The sequence below is a fragment of the Amblyomma mixtum genome, chromosome 4 (genome assembly GCF_055824585.1).
Source record: "Amblyomma mixtum isolate Tamu chromosome 4, ASM5582458v1, whole genome shotgun sequence".
NCBI lineage: Eukaryota > Metazoa > Arthropoda > Arachnida > Ixodida > Ixodidae > Amblyomma > Amblyomma mixtum.
This window is the reverse complement of record NC_143015.1, coordinates 2,547,856-2,570,000: the sequence shown is the minus strand read 5'-3', so window position 1 is coordinate 2,570,000 and position 22,145 is coordinate 2,547,856. Positions and strand designations below refer to the sequence as shown.

The 22,145-nt window shown below is 48.9% G+C and overlaps 1 protein-coding gene across 1 annotated transcript in view; it reads right to left on the bottom strand.

Annotated features, from left to right (window-relative positions):
* Positions 1-19,529, bottom strand: part of LOC149345492 (uncharacterized) — a 63,663-nt gene extending 44,134 nt beyond the window's left edge. The window contains exons 1-3 of the mRNA XM_089586092.1: positions 19,511-19,529; positions 2,142-2,257; positions 1,719-1,916 (exon numbers count right to left, since the gene is read on the bottom strand). Of these exons, the coding sequence (XP_089442218.1) occupies positions 1,719-1,916; positions 2,142-2,257; positions 19,511-19,529 (333 nt within the window). The remainder of the gene's footprint in view (positions 1-1,718; positions 1,917-2,141; positions 2,258-19,510) is intronic.
* Between the last annotated feature and the right edge of the window lie 2,616 nt (positions 19,530-22,145).

Sequence of the window (22,145 nt, the reverse complement as noted above, 5' to 3'; positions counted from 1 at the left end):
TCAGTTTTTATGTCCTGCAAAAACAGCAAAGCACGAGATATAGATGGGCTGGAAATCAGGCCTATTAAGTTTGTTGTCGACCTCCTGGTAGACGTTATTGCCCATATTTTCAATGTGTGTCTGGCCACTGGTGTCTTTCCATTGAACATGCAGAGGGCTAAAGTGACTGTCCTGTACAAATCTGGAAACAAAAATGAGCTTTCGAACTACCGCCCAGTTTCGGTGCTGCCAGTTATCTCAAAGGGATTTGAAAAAGTCATCTGTAAAAGGATTATGTCATTTTGTAATAAGCATAATGTTTTGTCGGAGCGCCAGTTTGGTTTCCGCCAAAATATGTCTACGGAACTGGCTCTTCTAACCCAAAAAGATTTCATTATCAAAGGATTCGAAGAAAGAAAAATAACATTAGGTGTTTACGTTGACTTTTCAAAGGCTTTCGACAGAATTAATCATCAAACTCTTTTCGCTAAATTAGAGCACTACGGTTTTCGTGGCATTGTCCTTGCTCTCCTAAGATCTTATTTAGAAAACAGAAAACAATGCGTTTCTATCGGAGAAGAGCAGTCCACATTACGAAGCATAACATGCGGAGTACCACAGGGCAGTGTCCTCGGACCGGTACTCTTCAATATATACATTAATGATATAACACGGGTATCCCCAGAAGCCTCTTTGGTAATTTATGCAGATGACACGAGCTTTTTCATTCAATGTGACGATACGACAGAACTCGAGAAATTTGGAAATATTACCCTGAATAAATTGTCAGAATGGAGCAAAATTAATTCTTTAGCAATAAACAATAAAAAAAAAGGCTGTCATTTTCTCGCCTTCACAAAAATTTGTTGACCGTAATCTTAATCTCTATTTAGGATCTGAGAAGATAGAAATAACAAAGGAAGTGAAAACGCTCGGTGTCACCTTTCACGAGAACTTGATCTGGGATATCCATGTAGGCTGTGTGATTAAATGTCTGGCCAGGGCTTGCGGGATACTTTGCCGATTTAGACAAGTTCTTCCACTCAAAATAAAGCTGCTACTTTATAATGCTATTTTTAATCCTCACCTAAACTATTGTAATCTTGTATGGGGAACTACACCACTAACGAACATCAACAAACTCCTTCTTTTACAAAAAAGAGCTCTCCGTCACATAGCAGATGAGTTCTTTCCCTTGGAAGGAAGGAAGGAAGGAAGGAAGGAAGGAAGGAAGGAAGGAAGGAAGGAAGGAAGGAAGGAAGGAAGGAAGGAAGGAAGGAAGGAAGGAAGGAAGGAAGGAAGGAAGGAAGGAAGGAAGGAAGGAAGGAAGGAAGGAAGGAAGGAAGGAAGGAAGGAAGGAAGGAAGGAAGGAAGGAAGGAAGGAAGGAAGGAAGGAAGGAAGGGAGGAAGGAAGGAAGGAAGGAAGGAAGGAAGGAAGGAAGGAAGGAAGGAAGGAAGGAAGGAAGGGAAAACTTTATTTACACTAATGGTTTTTCCTGCGGTTTGGGGGCATCTTCAGAGACGTCTTGCTCCTACCCCCAGGAGCCTTCTCTGTCGAAGTCGTCCGCCTCTAATCAGTGGTCGGTTGCCCTCAGTCCAGGGCTCCGATGGCCACTGCCGCCCGTTGAGCTCGCTGCACCAGACCTTGTTGGTCTTCACAGCGGTCGCTGGACATCAGTCTCCCACTGCTCCGCACTAGGGTTTTGTATTTTGGGGACCACGTGCATGTTTTGGCAGGCCCATGTGATGTGGTATAGAGTAGGTTTTTCGTCGCACCAGGGACATTTGTCCGTGTATATCGTAGGGTGCATTTTGTTTAGTATATGTAGGTTTGGGAAAGAGCCTGTTTGTAATTGTCTCCAAGTGACAGCTTCCTCTCTGGTGAGAGATTTGTGCGGTGGGGGATATCGCATTCTTCTGCCTCTATAGTTTTGTAGTATGGCCGAATATTCCCTGGGTGCTGGCGTGAGTTCGGCGGTCTCGTCGGATGCTCGGAAAGTAATGTATCCTCGAGCTATCCTGTCGGCCTCTTCGTTCCCTGCCACCCCCGTGTGCCCCGGTACCCACACAATTTTGTGTGGGATCTTGTCGTTTTGTTCTTTCTGGTTTTTAATTCTGTCGCTCGCTGCGAGGTGTATACGGAGCGCGTGACGACCAATCCTGCCATTCATGTAATTTCGGCAGGCTGTTTGAGAGTCCGTGAGTATTGTTAGTGACCGCCCGGTTCTATAGCCCTCCGCCACCGCTATAGCAACGGCTACTTCCTCGGACTCTGCAGCTGTGCAGCCTCGGAGAGACGCGCTGGTCATTTCGCGTAAAGACGAATCGACCACCGCCGCTACAGCGATTTTGTATCTCCTCCTCTCCAAGACGCGTCTGTATACACGGTCGTGGCTTGAGGAGGGTATGTTTCCTCAATGAATTCGGCCCTCGCTTCTCTTCTGCCTCGATGGAGGTTGGGATCCATGTTTTTTTGGTATTGGAGCTACCTTGAGGGTCTTGCGAAGCTCGTCGGGGATCGTTGCCGTCCTCGACATTTCTCGCATCTGCTCGCGGTATCCGAGCCTCTGCAGGAGCGCTCTTCCAGTCGTTGTTTGCAACAGCCTGAGTTTTTGCGACTCAAGCTGCGCCTCTCGTAGCTCCTCAAAGGTGTTATGTAATCCCAGTGCCATGAGTTTTTCTGTAGACGTGTAGCGTGGTAGTCGGAGCGCTGTCTTATACGCTTTGCGTAGCAGGGCATCCGCTTGTTGTATTTCGTTTTTGTTGAGGCACTGGTAGGGTAGGCTGTACGTGATTCGACTAACTACTAGGCTTCTTACTAGTTTTAGTGTGTCCTCTTCACGCATGCCATGTCGCCTGTTGGTGATGCGGGTGATCATGCGTGCGACTTGTAGCGTTGCTGCTTTCAGTAATGTAAAAGTGGGAGTACTGCGCTGGTTGGATTGAACCCACATGCCCAAAATTCTTATTGTTGTCTTTTCGGGTACTGGCGTCCCTTCTAGGTAGACGTTGAGTTTTAGGTCCTCGTTGGTTGGGACGGTCCGGTTTTGCTTGCCTCTCCAGACTCTCAGCAGTTCCGATTTCTCGGTCGAGCATGCGAGTCCTCTTTCTGCGAGGTATTGCTCTACACAAGAGGCCGCTTGCTGTAGCCTTTCTTCCTTCTCTCCGAGACAGCCCGTGTTTGTCCAGACTGTTATATCGTCAGCATACATTGCATGCCTGATGCCTTCGATGTTCTCTAGTTTTCGAGCTAGGCCTATCATAGCTATGTTGAAGAGTAGGGGTGAGATAACTGACCCTTGGGGTGTTTCCTTGTTTGGAGTGCGAATTTTGTCCGATCGAAGGTCTCCTATGCCGATGGTGGCAGTTCTATCGGACAGGAAGGTTTTGACGAAGCCGTGGATTCTGCGTCCGCAATCCAGGTTGTCTAGGCCCGTAAGGGTCGCTTCGTGGCTGACGTTATCGAATGCCCCCTTGATGTCCAGGGCCATTTTGACATTTTCTCTCCTCCGAGGTACGTTTCGCAGGACATCTTGTATTTGGAGGAGAACGTCCTGCGTCGTGAGCTTCGCTCTGAAGCCGAACATGGTATGTGGTACACAGTCGTTATCTTCCATGTAATTTTGAAGTCTTAAAGTTACAACCCGTTCGTAAAGCTTGCCAAGGCACGACGTGAGTGATATGGGCCTGAGGTTTTCAATTTGTAGCTTTTTACCAGGTTTAGGTATCATTATTACTTCGGCGTGTTTCCAATTTTCGGGAACCGTCTCCGCCTCCCAATGTTTGTTAAGAAAGCTGACGAGCTCTTGTATGAGGTCGTCGTTCAGGTTGCGGATTAGGGCGTTATCGATTCTGTCCGCTCCGGCTGCCGTGTTTCTGGTGGTGTTTCTTATGGCCGCGTAAACCTCTTCCACAGTTATGGGGCGGTCGAGTTTCTCGTTTTCGGCTCCTCGATACGTTCCTTGGTATCGCTGGGGATTGTGATCGCCAAAACATTTTTCTCGCGCTTTCTCCAGTAGGGCGATGTCTGATCCCTAGAAGGAGTGGATGAATCTGTGGATGGCTTTATTGTTTTCTGATTTTATTTTGGTCGGATCGATTAGTGCTCTTAAGAGATTCCAGGTTCTGGCTGTGCCTAGAGTTCCCCTAAGCGAGTCGCTGAGTTGTTCCCAATTTTGTTTCGCGAGTTGCATAGCGTATTCTTCCGCCTTTGCCGTAATTTCTGCTATCTTTAGTTTTAGTTTCCTGTTCTGTTTTTGCTTCCGCCATCTTTTGGTGAGACTGCGTCTCGTTTCCCATAGCCTGAGGAGGTGGGCGTCTACTTCGGGCGTTGCTGTCGTTCTCCTTAGACGTTTTGTGCATCGTTGTCGCGTTTCTCTCAGCATGCCGCTCCATTCCTCCAGTGATTGGGTACCGCCTTCAGATTTGTTGCAAGCCCCGCGAAACGCGTTCCAGTCAGTGATTTTCGCCTGTCCGATCTGGCGTCTTATGGTGTCGGATGCTATTCGTGTCCGGAGGATAAAGTGATCGCTGCCTAGATTTTCCATCATGTTTTCCCACTGTGACTCCCTGCTCTTCCTTACGAAGGTGAGGTCCGGGCATGTGTCCGTGCTCACGCTATTTTCCGATTCTCGTGGGGGTCGCAGGATCTGTGATTAGACTGCAGCCAAAGCATTCCGCTACTTCCACTAATGTTCTTTCCTTGATGTCTTGTTTCTGGTATCCCCAACTCCTGTCCATGGCGTTGAAACCTCCTACGATGATGAGCGCATTTTCTTTTGCCAGTTTGTGCGCTCCATAAAACAGTTCGAAGAGTTTGGCTTTTCTTTGTCTCGGCGGGCTGTACACATTCAGTAAGAACGTGCTGCGTCCCTTTCGCTTCTTCGGAATGAGTTCAACAAGCGCGTGTTCAATGTCGGTGTCGGCGATGGTATCGTGGTATCGTGGCGGTAATGGTTTTGCTGACTAGGACGGCCGCTTTACCTTCGTTTTGACTCTCGTAAACCTCGTACCCTTGTAAGGTCGGCTTGATTCCAGTCTCTTGGAGCGCAATTACATCAGGAGGTGTGAGTTGTGTGTTTATATATTGTTTTAAGAGGGCCTGCTTTTTGTGGTAGCCTCTGCAGTTCCATTGCCAAATATCTAAGTGTTCTTGTTCTTGCCGATACGTACTGATCATGTTTACGCGTTACTGCTGTTGCCTTGTTCGTTTGCGACAGCTGTTAGCGTTGGACGGTTGTACGCCCTTTCCCTAATGTTTTCGGTATGTTTTTGTTTTCTAAAAGCGCTTCTGATCTCTGAGATCTGCCCTTGGAATTGTACTTTCATCTGTTTCATTTGCGACTGGATTTGCTGCATCATATCCTGCATCATCTGCTGCATCATCTGTTGCATTCGTGTTTGAAGGTCTCCTTCGTTCGATGCCTGTTGGTTGTCGTTTTGGAAGGGCTCTAGTCGTGTCGAGTTCCCGCTGTTGTTCATTTAGTGTTTTTGTGAGTTCCTTAACTTTGCGTTCGAGCTCGTTTTGTTTGATTCGAGCGAGTTCTAGCTCGCGTCTGAGCGCATCGCTGTTCGCGTCCTTCGGTTCTGGGACGCGACTGTCTTTGTTGTTTGTGTTGTTTATGTCACTACCCTTTCCTACCGAGTGCGAAGCAGTGGTAGAAGCCCAGCTCACCTTGCTGCCGCTTGTCTGAGAAGGCTTCTTCTTTTTCTTTTTCTCTTGCTTCTCCCCCTCCTGTGGGCCGGCTGGTGGTAGAGGCGGGAAGGAGTTGGACCTCGATCGGCTCCTCGATGTCTCTCCCTCTGAGCTGAGCCATCGCTTGGGTGGTCGCCCGCGTTGGTCGCTCCGTCCTCTTTCTCCTGTGGGTTTTGGCCTCGCTTTTTTCAATCTCTCTCGGCACTCCATGGATCCGGTCCGGTGTGCCTCGCCACAGATTATGCACTTGGGCGCGCACTCGTGGTCGTCGGGCGGGTTCGAAACTCCGCACAGTCCGCACACAATAATGTTCGGTGTGGGGCAGACGTCGGAGCGGTGTCCTTGCTGGAAGCAGACGTAACACACTTGCCTAGTGGGGCGGTACTGGTAGCATGGTAGTTCTCCTGCGTAATAAATGACAAATTTCGGCAAGACTGGGCCGTCGAACGTGAGCACTGCCGTCTTGCATTTTCCGAGCATCCTTGCCTGAAGTATGGTGACTCCTTGAGTTCTGACTCGTAAGTGTGCTTTGAGTTCTTCAGGAGGGGTACCTGGGTCTACACCGTGGATCACGCCGCGCAGGACGTCTTCCGGTGCTGCCACGTAAGTGTTTACATCATAAGTCTATCCGTCGAATTTGAGGCGGGTAATGTGCCGCACTAGCTGAGCCGTTTGCTCGTGCGGGGTGCTAACGATAATGATATTGGATCCGGTGCGAAGCCTTACAAGTAGGTCCTCGTCCTTGCATTGCTGGCCGCACGCCATGACAATGGCGCGCGCTACTTGGTGGGTGGTGAGGGACTTCACCATGAGTCCTTTCTTAGGTCGAATAATGATCTTGTAGTCGCTTCTGGGGAGTGGCGGCATTCTTCGCCTAGGCCTGCTGTGCTCCCTTGATCCATTCTTGTTGCGGCCGGTCGCATCACCCGGTAATTTTCCATCGTGAGGTTTGGCGGCTGGGCCGGTTCCCGTGCCTTTGCGTTCTTTTCGCCTTTGAAGTTTTCTCTGGCGCTTGGATTGTGCAAGCTCCCAGCTGGCATCGTTGTTGTACCCGGCTGGCTTCGACGAGGAGTCGGACGGGATCTCGTCCTCACTTCCCAAGTCGGCGTCTCCGAAGTCGTCTTCATCCATCTCTTGGAATTCGTTGAGAAGGACGTTTGGTGATTGTAATGGCACATCGTTGTCTTGGCTGGGCCCCGCCATGTGGTCCGTCGTTGAAACGGCGTCGATGCTAGGCGTCGGCGTCGTCGACAAGGTTAGCGGCCCATGCACTCACGATGTCGAGCTGGGTGGCCCGTTAGGGTTAGCGGGCCGGCGCCCGCTTTATAACCTTCAAGTCTGGTAGAAAGCTGGAAACTGGTCCTACTGCTTGAAATTTCTATCCTGGGGATCCAGCACTTGATATCTTTCCGTTCCGAAAAAAATCCGGTGGCGAGAATGATTTGGTCCGGTGAAAAGTTATTTTCCGACGAAAAGTTTAAGAGCCTCATAAAATTCCTTTCGCATTTGCAGAAACAGAAAAGTGATTGTCGCACCCGTGGATCTGAGACATGGCTGATACCGCGCAGACGCACAAATTATATGCTACAGTCGCTCACGCACAACTTGCCGTGCTTGCTTAACAAATTACTGTCAGCAAATTTTCACTTAAGCGCATGTAATAGAAAACAGGCACGTGAAATTTTTTTCTCATCCCAGTTTTTGTGCAGCTAATCGTATTCGATGTATTTTCATTGCCTTTATGTTTTTAGTACTGTATACTTTCTTGTGCTGTGTTTTGATGTGTTTGGAATGTGTTTCGATGAGTCAATTTATGTGAAAGTGTTCAGATTTTGTGTTGGCTATATGCTGCTGCCTTGTACGGGCATCAGGCACCCTCAAGCTGCCAATGGCAGCTTTTTTGCCTCATGACCCCCAACGAATCGTTGGAAATAAAGTTTTGAATTGAAAAAATTGAATTTGGTCAAAATCTGCGGAACCGATGCGACGCGCGTCCGCTTGCTTGAACCGCCATGTAGCGTCCCCCTTTCCCTTGGAGAAAAAAACATCCGAAGAGGGGGCCTTCTGTAAGGAGATAGCGCCACCCAGCGTCGATTGTGAGGCAGAAGAGGAAAAAGCACGAGGAGCGCGTGCGGAGGGGTCCGCCGGGACAGGTGGAAGGGGATTACGTGGCAGAGAAGAGAAGAGCGCAGTGGGCGACGGACGTGAACGAGTTTTGCTGGCTCCCCGAGTTCCGGGCTTGAGCCTCAGCCGGAGACGTCCGGGCCACCAGACCCGGACAACCGTCGTCGAGAGCCTCAACCACCAGGCCCAGCCGCCACTATTCTCCGTCCATCCGTCAGCTGCTCCACACAGGCCGCCTCTGGCGCCTACGTGGCGTACCCGGGAACCAGACCTCGGAACCGTGCTGGGAGCCCGGCCGCCGCTGTGAGCGCGCGGAGCGAGTGGACGTACAGCGCATCGTCTCCGCCAATCTTTGGCTGGAGCCACGGTTCCTCGGCCGGAACACCGTCAACGCAGCCGCGTCTGTCTTCGCGAAGTCGACAGCTACCTGTGGACACCAGTCACACACAGGTGGGGCAACATTTACGCATTTTAGGGCCGATCCTCACTTGCGTTTCGTGGCGACGGCGCTAGGCCTAACGCCTACGCCGACGCTCGGCCGTGAGTGAGTCGCCCACCCGTGTCAAGATGGCTGCCCAAAAAGTACAACGCGGCTACGACCCGGACGCCATGGCCTGGTCCGAGGTTCCCTCAGCTCCAACGCCTGAGAGTCCGGATTCCGCGCCCATCGAGAACCCGAGGCTCTTCAAACTAGTGGAACGCCGCTCCCATAAGCGGGACGCCCCCTCTAAGAAAGCGGACGCCACGTCGGCAGGCCGTTCAACACGGGACAACGCTGCTGCGCGCGCTGCAGCGCTTCACGGAGGGGCCCAGTCTAAGACGGGACCCTCTTGGAAACCAAAGCCACTGCCGCGTCTTCATCCAGAAGACATCGTGATCATCCTGAAGCCCCGGGTGACCGTCGCTCTGAGGGATGTCTACCAACATGGCGAGCTGGGAGCAGCGTTCGCGGCCTACCTGGGCGCCAAGGCCGCAGCATCCCTCAGCCTGCTCCCCACATGGGAGCAGAACCTCATCGTCGCAGGCACCAGAGAGCCGCACGTCGCGGACAAGCTTCTGCGGGATTTTCAACTAACATCACCGAAGGGCCAGCTCTCTATGTACGGCCAGTTGAAACTCACTGGAGACGTGTGCCGCGGCGTCATCACCGTGGCCAAGCACGAGACCAGTGAGTCCCTCCAAAACAAGATCCAGTGGCGTGCTGGAGAGCTTGCCGATATCCGCAAGCTTGGCAAATCCGACGTCGCGTCGCTCACCTTCGTGGGAAAAGTGGTGCCGCGATATGTGCACTATAACTCTGAGGTGACCCTTGTGCGTGCGTACAAGAGAACCATTCCGGCCTGCGTGCGGTGTGGCACTGTGGGCCACCGAGCAGACACCTGCCCCTGCCCGGATGAAAAGTGCGGCCTGTGTGGCCAAACGGCGCCGACCGTCGACGGAGTCAAGGCGCCGCATGAATGTACTCTGTCCTGTGCAGTCTGTGGGCAAGCCCACGCTACCAACTCCCGCGACTGCACGGGAAAATTCCGGCAGCTCAAGGTGTATGGCCCAGAGGTGCCAAAAAACCAGAGACCTGGCAAGCAGCCAAGTCATTCAAAACCAGGTGCCGGTGGCGGAACGCCGCGTGGTGCTCACGGCACCAACCACAAGACATCATCACCTTCTTCACCGTCGGTGAAGCCAGCGGCCGGGAAGAAGACGGCGCCTCCACCGCCCAGCGGCAGAGACACTGGCCACTTCCCGGCCCTCAAGACAATTGGCGCTGCCGACGCCCGGGCATCAGCGCCTCAACACGACAAACAGGTGAGCAGCTGGGCTGAGATCGCCTCCTCTTCCTCCCATCCCTCACCCTCCCCCGTAACCGTCTCCGCACTCGACGCGGAGTACAAAAAACAGATAAACGTGCTACGGGCACAGAATGAGCTTTTGCTCAACAAACTTCAAAATTTAGAGTCAAAATTGGCGTCTGCCGCACCGAGCCCGCAGAACTCGGACGCAATGGAGAGCGACGCGGAGATCTCGCCTGCCCTCGTGACAGCCATCTCTGCGATGGAGGAGCGCTTAACCTCTAAATTGCGATACATGATCGAGACCGCCATGGACCAGATCTTGACAAAGGTCAAATCTGCCGTCCCCGCGGTGTTCTCAAAACACATCTCGGACAACCCCCGCCTCCTCCGTCGGACGGGACCCATTAGGGACGTATCCCGCCCTTCAAAATTCAACCGTCTGATTATTGATTCGGACAATGAGGACAGCTGCCCCGCTCCTTCCGTCATCACCCCCTTGATGGCGCAAGTAGCTGGCTCTGAGGCAGCCAATCCCTCCTCCTCCCCCCCAAGAATTTTAAATCATGGCGAGACACCTTAATCAAAGGAGTTCCGCCATATCCAATTCGGCCATGTCAACTTCAATAACACAGTGGAACTGTAGAGGCTTTAAGGACCGCACTAAGCGGGCCAATTTCCGCCTCTACCTTGAAACTTTCGAGTCCTTACCAGCCGTGGTTGCCCTCCAAGAGCCAGGCCTGGGCGCCACAATTTCAAATTACACGACGTTCCAACAGGATCCCGCGTCTTGTCTTCTCGTTCACGAAGACTACACAGCCAACCTAGTGGATCTCGACCTACAACTAGAGTACTCTTATGTAATGGTGACCCTCCTAGCAGTCCGCCGCAGGGACCCACCGTTGCATATACTCAACGTGTACTGCTCTCCCAAACTAAAGCGAGTGACTTTTGCGGACCTCTTTAGCCGCGCGCTAAGAGTAGCGGGCCGCGATCCCCTGCTGATTGTGGGCGACTTTAACGCTCCCAGTCAGCAGTGGGGGTATCGCAAGGAGGAGTCGCGCGGGCGTAAGCTGGCGGAGCTAGCGTCTACGTTGGGCCTCACCCTGCACACGGACCCTGTCCACCCAACCCGGCTAGGAAATTCCGTGACACGGGATACGTGTCCGGACTTAACCTTCACTCGCAACATACGACACGCAGACTGGCTCAACACCGAGGAGACCCTCGGTAGCGACCACTGCATCATTAACACTACACTAAGCACACGCCCCCTCAAGCGTCCCAGAACACAAGCCCATATCCCAGATTGGACGAAATTCAGGCAAAATTTTAACTCACTTGATAATACACCCATTTCCGCGCAAGGCTACACAGCATGGTCCCAACAGCTGCTGGCACACCTTTCCTCGCATGAAACACACATCCAGCTCTCAGAGGCGGTCACGGACGTGGATAACCACCTTCTACACCTCTGGGAAGCCCTTCGCAACCTCGTCCGCCGTTGGCGACGGCAGAAACACAATAGAAAGCTTAAAGCTCGAATTGCCGAGCTTACCCAGAAAGCGGCAGAGTACGCGGCCCAACTCCCCGACTCCAACTGGGTAGATAGATGCAACACGGCCGCGCGACAAATGTCCAGCCGAAACACGTGGCATCTCTTTCGAGCCCTAATCGACCCAACACAAACACGAACCGAAACACAAAAACATTTGCACCGAGCCCTGCACGCTTTTTCTGGCAACACGACTCAACTGGCACAGAAACTTCGGGACCAGTATCTGTGTACAGCCCAAGACCCCCGTGGATCTGCGTACTCTTACGCAGGCAGAGAGAACACGGAGCTGGATCAACCTTTCCAGCTCCATGATCTGCGGGCGGCTCTCGCCAAAATGAAACGGGGCACTGCGCCAGGACGGGATAAGGTCACCGTCAAGCTTTTGACGAACCTGCCCGACTTGGCATACCAGTCCCTCCTGGAATACGTCAATGCGATTTGGCGCGGTGACACCCCCCTGCCAATCGAATGGAAAACGGCTTTGGTCACTTTTATTCGTAAAGCTGGCAAACCAATTGACACAGATAACCTGCGCCCCATCTCTCTCACCTCATGTGTGGGCAAACTAATGGAGACGATGGTGCGGGATCGGTTATCTACATATCTTGAAAACAAACAAGTCTTTGCGAGCACCATGTTCGGATTCCGCCCACACAGATCCGCACAGGATGTCCTCCTGCAACTCAATCGGGAAGTCCTTGACCCCCTCGAATGCCCCCATAATGACCGGGTAGTACTCGCCTTGGATCTTAAAGGGGCATTTGACAATGTAACACATGAGATCATACTCACTAACCTAAGTCACACCGACTGTGGCCTCAATACATTCCAATACATAAGCCAATTTTTAATAGATCGTCAATCCTACATTCGAATTCAAGATAGAGACCATGGTCCTTACCTACTCGGCACGCGGAGAACCCCTCAAGGCGCGGTACTTTCCCCGCTGCTCTTCAATCTGGCCATGATGCACGTGCCGGCCCAGCTGAGTGGTGTCGCCGGCGTGCAGCACGCCCTGTACGCCGATGACATCACTCTGTGGGCCACGCAGGGCAGCACAGGAGACATTGAAACCAGCCTGCAAACAGCGGCGACGATAGTAGACCGCTACGCCCGCCACTGCGGTCTTCAATGTTCCCCTCAAAAATCGGAATTTGTGCACCTCCGCCCCTCACAGAAGTGCACAACTAAAATATCTCTCTCTCTTGAGAGTGGTCCCATACGCGAAAGTGATGAGATACGGGTACTCTGACTCTACATCCACAAACACAGGCGGCCAGACACTACATTGGCCAAACTCCGTAAGGTGGGGGACCAGGTGGGCCGCATGGTCCGCCGGGTTTCCAACAAACGCGGAGGGTTACGAAGTAAGGATGCCTTGCGGCTGGCAAACGCCTTTGTAACCAGTCGAATTCTCTATTCGACTCCTTATCTCCACCTACGGAAACAAGAGGAGGACGCCCTTGAGGTCATCCTTCGCAAAATTGTTAAACGTGCCCTTGACCTCCCCATCACTACTTCAAACAGCCGGCTTATGGCTCTTGGGGTGGTGAATACTTTCCGGGAACTCCGGGAGGCGCACCTTACAAACCAGTACACGCGCTTGTCGCTAACGGAGTCGGGTCGCCGCCTTCTTGCTCGACTCCATATCCAACACACCCCTCCAATGGAAGACAGGTTTCGCATCCCGGAACTGTGGAGACGTGCCCTCCACGTGCGGCCTCTTCCAGCAAACATGTCACATGAAGACCATAATGGTCGGCGCCTGGCACGAGCGGAATAGCCCGATATTATGGCAACAAAACAGGTGTATATTACGTGGACGCCTCCGGCCCTCACCACGGGGGATGGTACACGGCCGCGGTAGTTCACAACAGCAACACAGTTAACGGCCTAACTTTCAGAGCCCGCAGTGCAACACAAGCAGAAGAGGTCGCGATCGCTCTCGCGGCCTCACATTCCAATTCAAAATACATAATCACCGACTCGCGTGGGGCCTGTCGGAACGTCGAACAAGGCTGCACTCCCTTCCTAGCCTATCGAATATACCAAAATTGCATACGGGATACGGACCCCGCACACCGTTACCTCATATGGGCCCCTGCTCATCAGGGGTTGGCAGGAAACGAGGCAGCAGACGCAGCCGCCCGCGCGCTCTCTCACCGGGCTGTTTCCTCCTCCCCATCCGATCAGGAACCCGATTTTAATCCGGTCTATACATTCAAAGATATTACAACATATTATCAAAATTGTCATCGCCTTTACCCTAGCCCATGTAAAGGCCTGAAGAAGGCGGATGAGCGGCTCCTTCTCCGCCTTCTCACCAATACTTTGCTGTGCCCGGCAGCGCTAAAACATTTTGACCCCTCCTATAGCGGCAGCTGCCCACACTGTAGTGCAGTGTCTTCTGACACCTATCACATGGTGTGGGCCTGCCCCTCCAACCCCGCTATTCCCCCCCATCCCCAACCCAACCTGGGAGGACTGGGAGGCGTCCCTGCTCGGCTGCCACGACTTACAGGCCCAACAAGCCTTAGTCGGGCGCGCCCGGGCGGCGGCAACCGCCACTGCGGTCCCATACTAGGGACCTCCACCTAGTGTTTGTAAGGATCGGTCCCTTAAGGGCTGATCCAAACATACCTCCTGTTCATTCGTAATAAATGTTTTCACCACCACCACCCCCTGGGAGCCCACAGACGCTGACGCTGCGGTAGCGTTGAAGGCCAACGGGTGAAACGCCGGCAACAGTGCATCGACACTGGAACGCCCAGAGACTGCGTGATTGCCCGACACCCAGCAAGTCCTCCCCGCTGGATGCGCGTATGAGAGACAAGTAGTGTGCCTTTCCTTTTTGACTTTCTTTTTCCTGTATTTTTCGCAAGGATTTTGTTGTGTTCTCCCGTGTGTTTTTTCCGTCTGTTGTTGCGTTGGTCTCTTGTCTCTTTCCTCTTTTCAAGCCCATACCGAGATTAGTTTCCTTTCCTATAAAAGCCGCCTCGTTTATTGCTTATACCATTAGTGTGTGTGTAAATTCAACCTGCAATCTTCCACATCCTCAGATACCCCTTGTAAACAGCTTTTGCTATTATCGTTTCGTAAGGCATCTTACTTCATTCTGACGTTTGCTACAGCTGATGAGGTTTCGGCAATGTGCCCATGTATACGTCTCTGTTCAAATAAAAGAATCAATTGTCAGCAACACTTTATCCTGTCCATGTGTCTTGTGTTCGCTTTGTGTTCCCCTTTTTCATTACCAAAACAATGCGCCATCTAGCCCAAGAACAATTTATAGTAAAGCACAGCTGATTGTATGCAGTCGTCGTAAATCGGAGCACAAAAACCTCCCAATGCCCTTTAGTTAGTAGTGGTGAGAGTTCGTAGCCTGCCTCAAGCCAGCAGAGACGAAATATGTCCCGATTAGGGAATGAGTATAGTGGCACCTACGAAGGGAGCTTTGAGGATATCTCGAAGGGGGCAGGCGAGCATAATTGAATAAAAAAGCAGCGTATTAAACTTCAATACAAAAATAGAAACAGACAGAACCAGCACTCGTGCTTGATTCTTGTCGCGGCGAATGAAGTGACGCATTACAGTTTCAAGAAAACAATGAACCGCTCTGTTTATTGGATTAGCGTATTTAAAGGGCAAAAGGGACAAGGAGGTTAAGAGGGTGAGTACAGATTTATCACGTCAGGGGAGAGGGCACAGCGATCGCTTGGGCTTGCAGAGTGCGATACGACAGAGTCCTGTCTATTTGTAATCATCTGTTCTATTCTGTTGCGCCAGTCTTTTTATTCAATCATGAACAACAAACCAGCAAAACTTTCGGCTTTGACAACGCGATCAAGCTTTAGTAAAATGAGCATCAGCGAGAGCGGCTGCAAGTGGACATTTCAAAGGATTGCACAATTCTGCTGAAGCCTGCCGTTGTGAACAGAGCAGATTTGCGCTGCTTAATAAGAGCGTAGCTATGGCGCATTCACTGCAGCCGCAGCATACTCCAGAACGTGACCCTGTTGCGACCTAAATCATGCTTTGAGATAGACTCCTTTCAGTTTAGGAAAGGACAGGCGCATAACTTCCTGACTGCGTCAGTGGCCACCCAAATCACGCTCTGAGATAGACTCCTTTAAGTTCTAGGAAAGCAAAGGCGCATAACTTTCTCACTGGGTCGGCGGCCACCTAAATTACGCTTTGAGATAAACTCCTTCCAGTTTTAGGAAAGCAAAGGCGCATAACTTTCTCGCTGGTTCATCGGACAGCTAAATCACGCTTTCAGATAGACTCCTTTCAGTTTTAGGAAAGGACAGGCGCATAAGTTCCTGACTGCGTCAGTGGCAACCTAAATTACACTTTGAGATAGGCTCCTTTCAGTTTAGGAAAGCAAAGGCGCATAACTTTCTCGCTGGTTCATCGGACAGCTAAATCACGCTTTCAGATAGACTCCTTTCAGTTTTATTAAAGGACAGGCGCATAAGTTCCTGACTGCGTCAGTGGCCACCTAAATTACACTTTGAGATAGACTCCTTTCAGTTTAGGAAAGCAAAGGCGCATAACTTTCTCGCTGGTTCATCGGACAGCTAAATCAGGCTTTCAGATAGACTCCTTTCAGTTTTAGGAAAGGACAGGCGCATAAGTTCCTGACTGCGTCAGTGGCCACCTAAATTACACTTTGAGATAGACTCCTTTCAGTTTAGAAAAGCAAAGGCGCATAACTTTCTCGCTGGTTCATCGGACAGCTTAATCACGCTTTCAGATAGACTCCTTTCAGTTTTAGGAAAGGACAGGCGCATAAGTTCCTGACTGCGTCAGTGGCCACCTAAATTACACTTTGAGATAGACTCCTTTCAGTTTAGGAAAGCAAAGGCGCATAACTTTCTCGCTGGTTCATCGGACAGCTAAATCACGCTTTCAGATAGACTCCTTTCAGTTTTAGGAAAGGACAGGCGCATAAGTTCCTGACTGCGTCAGTGGCCACCTAAATTACACTTTGAGATAGACTCCTTTCAGTTTAGGAAAGCAAAGGCGCATAACTTTCTCGCTGGTTCATCGGACAGCTAAATCAGGCTTTCAGATAGACTCGTTTCAGTTTTAGGAAAGGACAGGCGCATAAGTTCCTGCCTGCGTCATTGGCCACCTAAATTACACTTTGAGATAGACTCCTTTCAGTTTAGGAAAGCAAAGGCGCATAACTTTCTCGCTGGTTCATCGGACAGCTAAATCACGCTTTCAGATAGACTCCTTTCAGTTTTAGGAAAAGACAGGCGCATAAGTTCCTTCCTGCGTCAGTGGCCACCTAAATTACACTTTGAGATAGACTCCTTTCAGTTTAGGAAAGCAAAGGCGCATAACTTTCTCGCTGGTTCATCGGACAGCTAAATCACGCTTTCAGATAGACTCCTTTCAGTTTTAGGAAAGGACAGGCGCATAAGTGCCTGACTGCGTCAGTGGCCACCTAAATTACACTTTGAGATAGACTCCTTTCAGTTTAGGAAAGCAAAGGCGCATAACTTTCTCGCTGGTTCATCGGACAGCTAAATCACGCTTTCAGATAGACTCCTTTCAGTTTTAGGAAAGGACAGGCGCATAAGTTCCTGACTGCGTCAGTGGCCACCTAAATTACACTTTGAGATAGACTCCTTTCGGTTTAGGAAAGCAAAGGCGCATAACTTTCTCGCTGGTTCATCGGACAGCTAAATCACGCTTTCAGATAGACTCCTTTCAGTTTTAGGAAAGGGCAGGCGCATAAGTTCCTGACTGCGTCAGTGGCCACCTAAATTACACTTTGAGATAGACTCCTTTCAGTTTAGGAAAGCAAAGGCGCATAACTTTCTCGCTGGTTCATCGGACAGCTAAATCAGGCTTTCAGATAGACTCGTTTCAGTTTTAGGAAAGGACAGGCGCATAAGTTCCTGACTGCGTCAGTGGCCACCTAAATTACACTTTGAGATAGTCTCCTTTCAGTTTAGGAAAGCAAAGGCGCATAACTTTCTCGCTGGTTTATCGGACAGCTAAATCACGCTTTCAGATAGACTCCTTTCAGTTTTAGGAAAGGACAGGCGCATAAGTTCCTGACTGCGTCAGTGGCCACCTAAATTACACTTTGAGATAGACTCCTTTCAGTTTAGGAAAGCAAAGGCGCATAACTTTCTCGCTGGTTCATCGGACAGCTAAATCACGCTTTCAGATAGACTCCTTTCAGTTTTAGGAAAGGACAGGCGCATAAGCTCCTGACTGCGTCAGTGGCCACCTAAATTACACTTTGAGATAGACTCCTTTCAGTTTAGGAAAGCAAATGCGCATAACTTTCTCGCTGGTTCATCGGACAGCTAAATCACGCTTTCAGATAGACTCCTTTCAGTTTTAGGAAAGGACAGGCGCATAAGTTCCTGACTGCGTCAGTGGCCACCTAAATTACACTTTGAGATAGACTCCTTTCAGTTTAGGAAAGCAAAGGCGCATAACTTTCTTGCTGGTTCATCGGACAGCTAAATCACGCTTTCAGATAGACTCATTTCAGTTTTAGGAAAGGACAGGCGCATAAGTGCCTGACTGCGTCAGTGGCCACCTAAATTACACTTTGAGATAGACTCCTTTCAGTTTAGGAAAGCAAAGGCGCATAACTTTTTCACGGGGTCAGCAGCCACCTAAATTACGCTTTGAGATGAGTCACGCTTTGAGGTAGACTCCTTTCAGTTTTAGGAAAGCAAAAGCGCATAACTTTCTCACTGGATCGGCGGCCACCTAAATCAACCTTAGAGATCGATTCCTTCAGTTTGCGGAATAGAAAGGTGCATAAATATATCACTGGGTTAGTGGCCGCCTAAATCACGCGTTCAGACAGAGTCCGTCAAGTTTTAAGAAAGGAAAGCTGCATAACATTCTCACTGGGTCTGTGGCCACCTAAATCAGGCTTTCAGATAGATAACTTTCAGTTTGAGGAATGGAAAGGCGCATAACATTCTCTCCGGGTCAGTGCCCACCTAAATCACTCTTTGATATAGACTTCTTTCAATTTTAGAAAAGCAAAAGCACGTAACATTCTTACCGGGTGAGTGGTCACCTAAATCACGCTTTGAGATAGACTCCTTTCAGTTTTAGGAAAAGAAAGGCGCATAACTTTATCACTGGCTCAGTGGCCAAATAAATCGCGCTTTGAGATAGACTCCATTCAGTTTTAGGAAAGGAAAGGCATAACTTTCTCACTGGGCCAGTGGCCACCTAAATCAGCCTTAGAGATTGATTCCTTTCAGTTTGTGGAAAAGAAAGGTGCATAACTTTCTCACTTGGTCAGTGGCCAGTTCAATCATGCTTTTAGATAGACCCTTTTCAGTTTTCGGAATGGAAACGTGCATAACTTTCTCACTGCGTCAGTGGTCACCTAAATCACGTTTGAGATAGACCGCCTTGAGTTTTTGGAAAGGAAATGTGCATAACTTTCTCACTGGATCAGTGGCCACCTAAATCATGCTTTTAGATATATTTCTTTCAGTTTTAGGAAAGGAAAGGTTAATAACATTCTCACTGGGTCAGTGGACACCTAAATCACGATTTGAGATAGACCCTTTTCAGTTTTAGGAAAGGAAATGTGCATAACTATCTTACTGGGTCAGTGACCACCTAAATCACGCTTTGAGATAGACTCCTCTCAATTTTAGGAAACGAAAGGTACATAAATTTTCCACTGGGTCAGGGGTGATCTAAATCACGCTTGGAGGAAGGCTCCTTTATGTTTTAGGAAAGGAAAGATGCATAACTTTCTCACTGGGTCCATGGTCGTCTAAATCACGCTTTGAGATAGACTCCTTGCAGTTTTAGGAAAGGAAAGGTGCATAACGTTCTCACTGGGTGAGTGGTCATATAGATCACGTTTTGGGAAGACTCCTTTATGTTTTAGGAAAGGAAAGTTGCATAACTTTCTCACTGGGTCCGTGGTCGTCTAAATCACGCTTTGAGATAGACTCCTTTCAGTTTTCGGAAAGGAAAGGTGCATAACTTTCTCACTGGTCGTCTAAATCACTCTTTTAGATAGACTCCTTTCAGTTTTAGGAAAGGAAATATGCATAACTTTCTCACAGGGTCAGTGGCCACCTAAATCAAGCTTTGAGATAGATTCTTTTCAGTTTGCCGAAAGGGAAGGTGCATAAGGTAATAGGTCGGCGTAACATTAGTAACGATATTTCAATACATGACAACAACAACATTCCCTACTCTGATGCTGACAGCGCAACTGCATTTAACTCATTTTTCACATCTGTATTCACTAGAGAAGATAGTTCCTACATTCCTTGCGTGCCCGATTTTGACTACCCATACATGGCTCCGATTGATATTACTCTCGAAGGCATAACCCGATTGATCACTAACCTGAAAGTGTCTTCTTCATGTGGCGTCGATGAAATTAATTCCAAAATATTAAAGAACACCCTATCCGCGTCTAGTAACATCTTACTTCATATCTTTCGCCAGTCATTATTAACAGGCATGCTTCCGAATGACTGGAAAATAGCAAAAGTGGTACCAGTTTACAAAAGTGGCAATAAACATGCGCGTGAAAACTATCGCCCAATTTCTCTAACATGTATCTGCTGCAAGATGCTCGAGCACATTATTGCGTCTCATATTTACGGTCACTTGGAATCTGTTCATTTCTTTTTCCCCAATCAGCATGGCTTTAGGAAAGGCTTTTCATGTGAATCACAGTTATTCGAATTCACTACTGACCTTCATTCGAACATGAACAACAACTTACAATCTGATTGTGCATTCCTCGATTTCGCAAAAGCATTTGATCGTGTCGCTCACTGTCGCTTAATATCTAAGCTTTCGGCGCTCAAACTAGATGCCCTTTGTCATGGCTCCGTAATTTTCTTTCGAATCGGCAACAGTTCACAGTCATTAATAATCACTTATCTCCTCTTTCTGATGTTACGTCAGGTGTGCCACAAGGGAGCGTCCTTGGTCCCTTACTTTTCTTAATTTACATAAATGACCTGCCGTGCAACATTTCATCCCGCATACGAATATTTGCTGACGATTATATTGTATACCGATCCATAAAGAGTACTGACGACCACATTTCACTTCAAAGTGACCTGGATTTAATTCATGATTGATGTAGAACATGGCTAATGACCCTAAATGTTTCCAAGTGTAAAATAATCTCTTTTTCTCGAAAATCGGCAAACTCTTACTTCCCTTACCACATTAATAACAACATATTAGGTCGGGCTACTCAATACAAATACTTAGGCGTTCACTTCTCACCGAACCTTTCTTGGACTGCTCACATAACCACCATTGCTGCCAATGCTTCACGATCATTAGGTTTCCTGCGCCGCAACTTACAAAACACTACTGCTAATGTGCGTAAACAAGCCTATATAACTTTTGTTAGATCTCAGCTCGAGTATGCGTCTTCCATCTGGTCTCCTCACCAAAAGTACTTAATTGACATGCTAGAAGCAATCCAAAATAGGGCTAGTCGATTTATTTCACGAAATTATAGTTTTCAATCAAGCGTTACCCAAATGAAGCTGGAACTGTCTCTCCTTCCATTAAGAACTCGTCGAGACATAGCCCTTTTATCTCTGTTTCACAAATTAATCCATGCCACTCAGTCGCCTTTATCGCACCTGCAACGACCCTCTTATTCATCAACCAGATCGCACAATAACCTTAACTACATGCGCATTTATGGCAGTACTCACGCCTTTAACTTTTCTCCGCTCCCACGTGCTATATGTCTATGGAACGATCTTCCAAACTGCATTGCATCGCAGCGCAACCACGGCACGTTTCATTATCATCTGGTCAAACATTATATAGATAACACCTAGCACGTTTTCTTTGCCCGAGTCATGCCTGTTTTTTTTTTTTTTTTTTGTCACACCCTGTTTATCAGCCCATTCGCCTTCCTGTGTATTTGCTCATGTTCTTTTTTTCCCGTTACTATTATGTCGTATTTATATTCTATTTTTTATTTAATGTTTTTCTGCATGTATTTTGTACTGTCGTGATAATTTGTAATCAGCTTTTAGAATGTAACAGTGTTTGTTTCTACGCATTTTTGGTTTCTTCTAGCTACTGTTGCACATATATATTGCTCCCCCCTTACTCAATGCCTCCCTGGAGGCCTGTAAGGTACCTGTAAATAAATAAATAAATAAATAAATAAATAACTTTCTCACTGGGTCAGTGACCACTTTACTCACGCTTTGAGATACTCATTTCAGTTTAAGGAAAGGAAAAATTCTTAACTCTCTCACTGGGTCAGTGGCCACCTAAATCACACTTTCACATAGACTCCTTTCAGTTTTTGGAAAGGAAAGGCGTATAACTTTCTCACTGGGTCAGAAAAGATTCTTAACTCTCTCACTTGGTATGTTGTCATCTAAATCACGCTTTGAGATACGCGAGCGGGTATGTCCACCTGCTAAACTCCGTCATTTCACATATTGCGTGCTTAGCAATGCTAAAGCGCCAGCCATTTTTTGTAGTTTTTCTTGCTTCTCCAAACGTGTAGCTATAGTTAGAAATTTTAAAAAGGACATAAAATCGATGTATTCGAGAAACTAGTGGACATTAAATGAGGTGTCTTAGACGTTAGTGTGGTTCGAAGCACAGATGAGGCGCATACAGTTGTAACGGGCGGGGACGTACTATTACCATGGAATTGCGGACAGAGAACTGGTTGTCAGATTCCTCGTCAGTCAGGGCATTGCTGTCAGGAGTTCTAAAGTGACACGAGAAGGTGGCAGCTATCGTAATATGGATTAAAGACCAGCGGTTATCTTCCCTTGAAATTATGTGCCCTGCGCAAGCCCGTTTCTTCCTTCTTATTTCGATTAGGATGTCGTTAACCCGCGTCTCTTCCCTCCTCCACTCTGCTCGCTTCCGGTCTCTCAACATTACGCTTATTTGCCTTTCTACAGCTCCTTGCTCAGTCCATATCTTCCACTGAACACTTTTCGTTACCCGCCACGTTTATGTCCCATACATG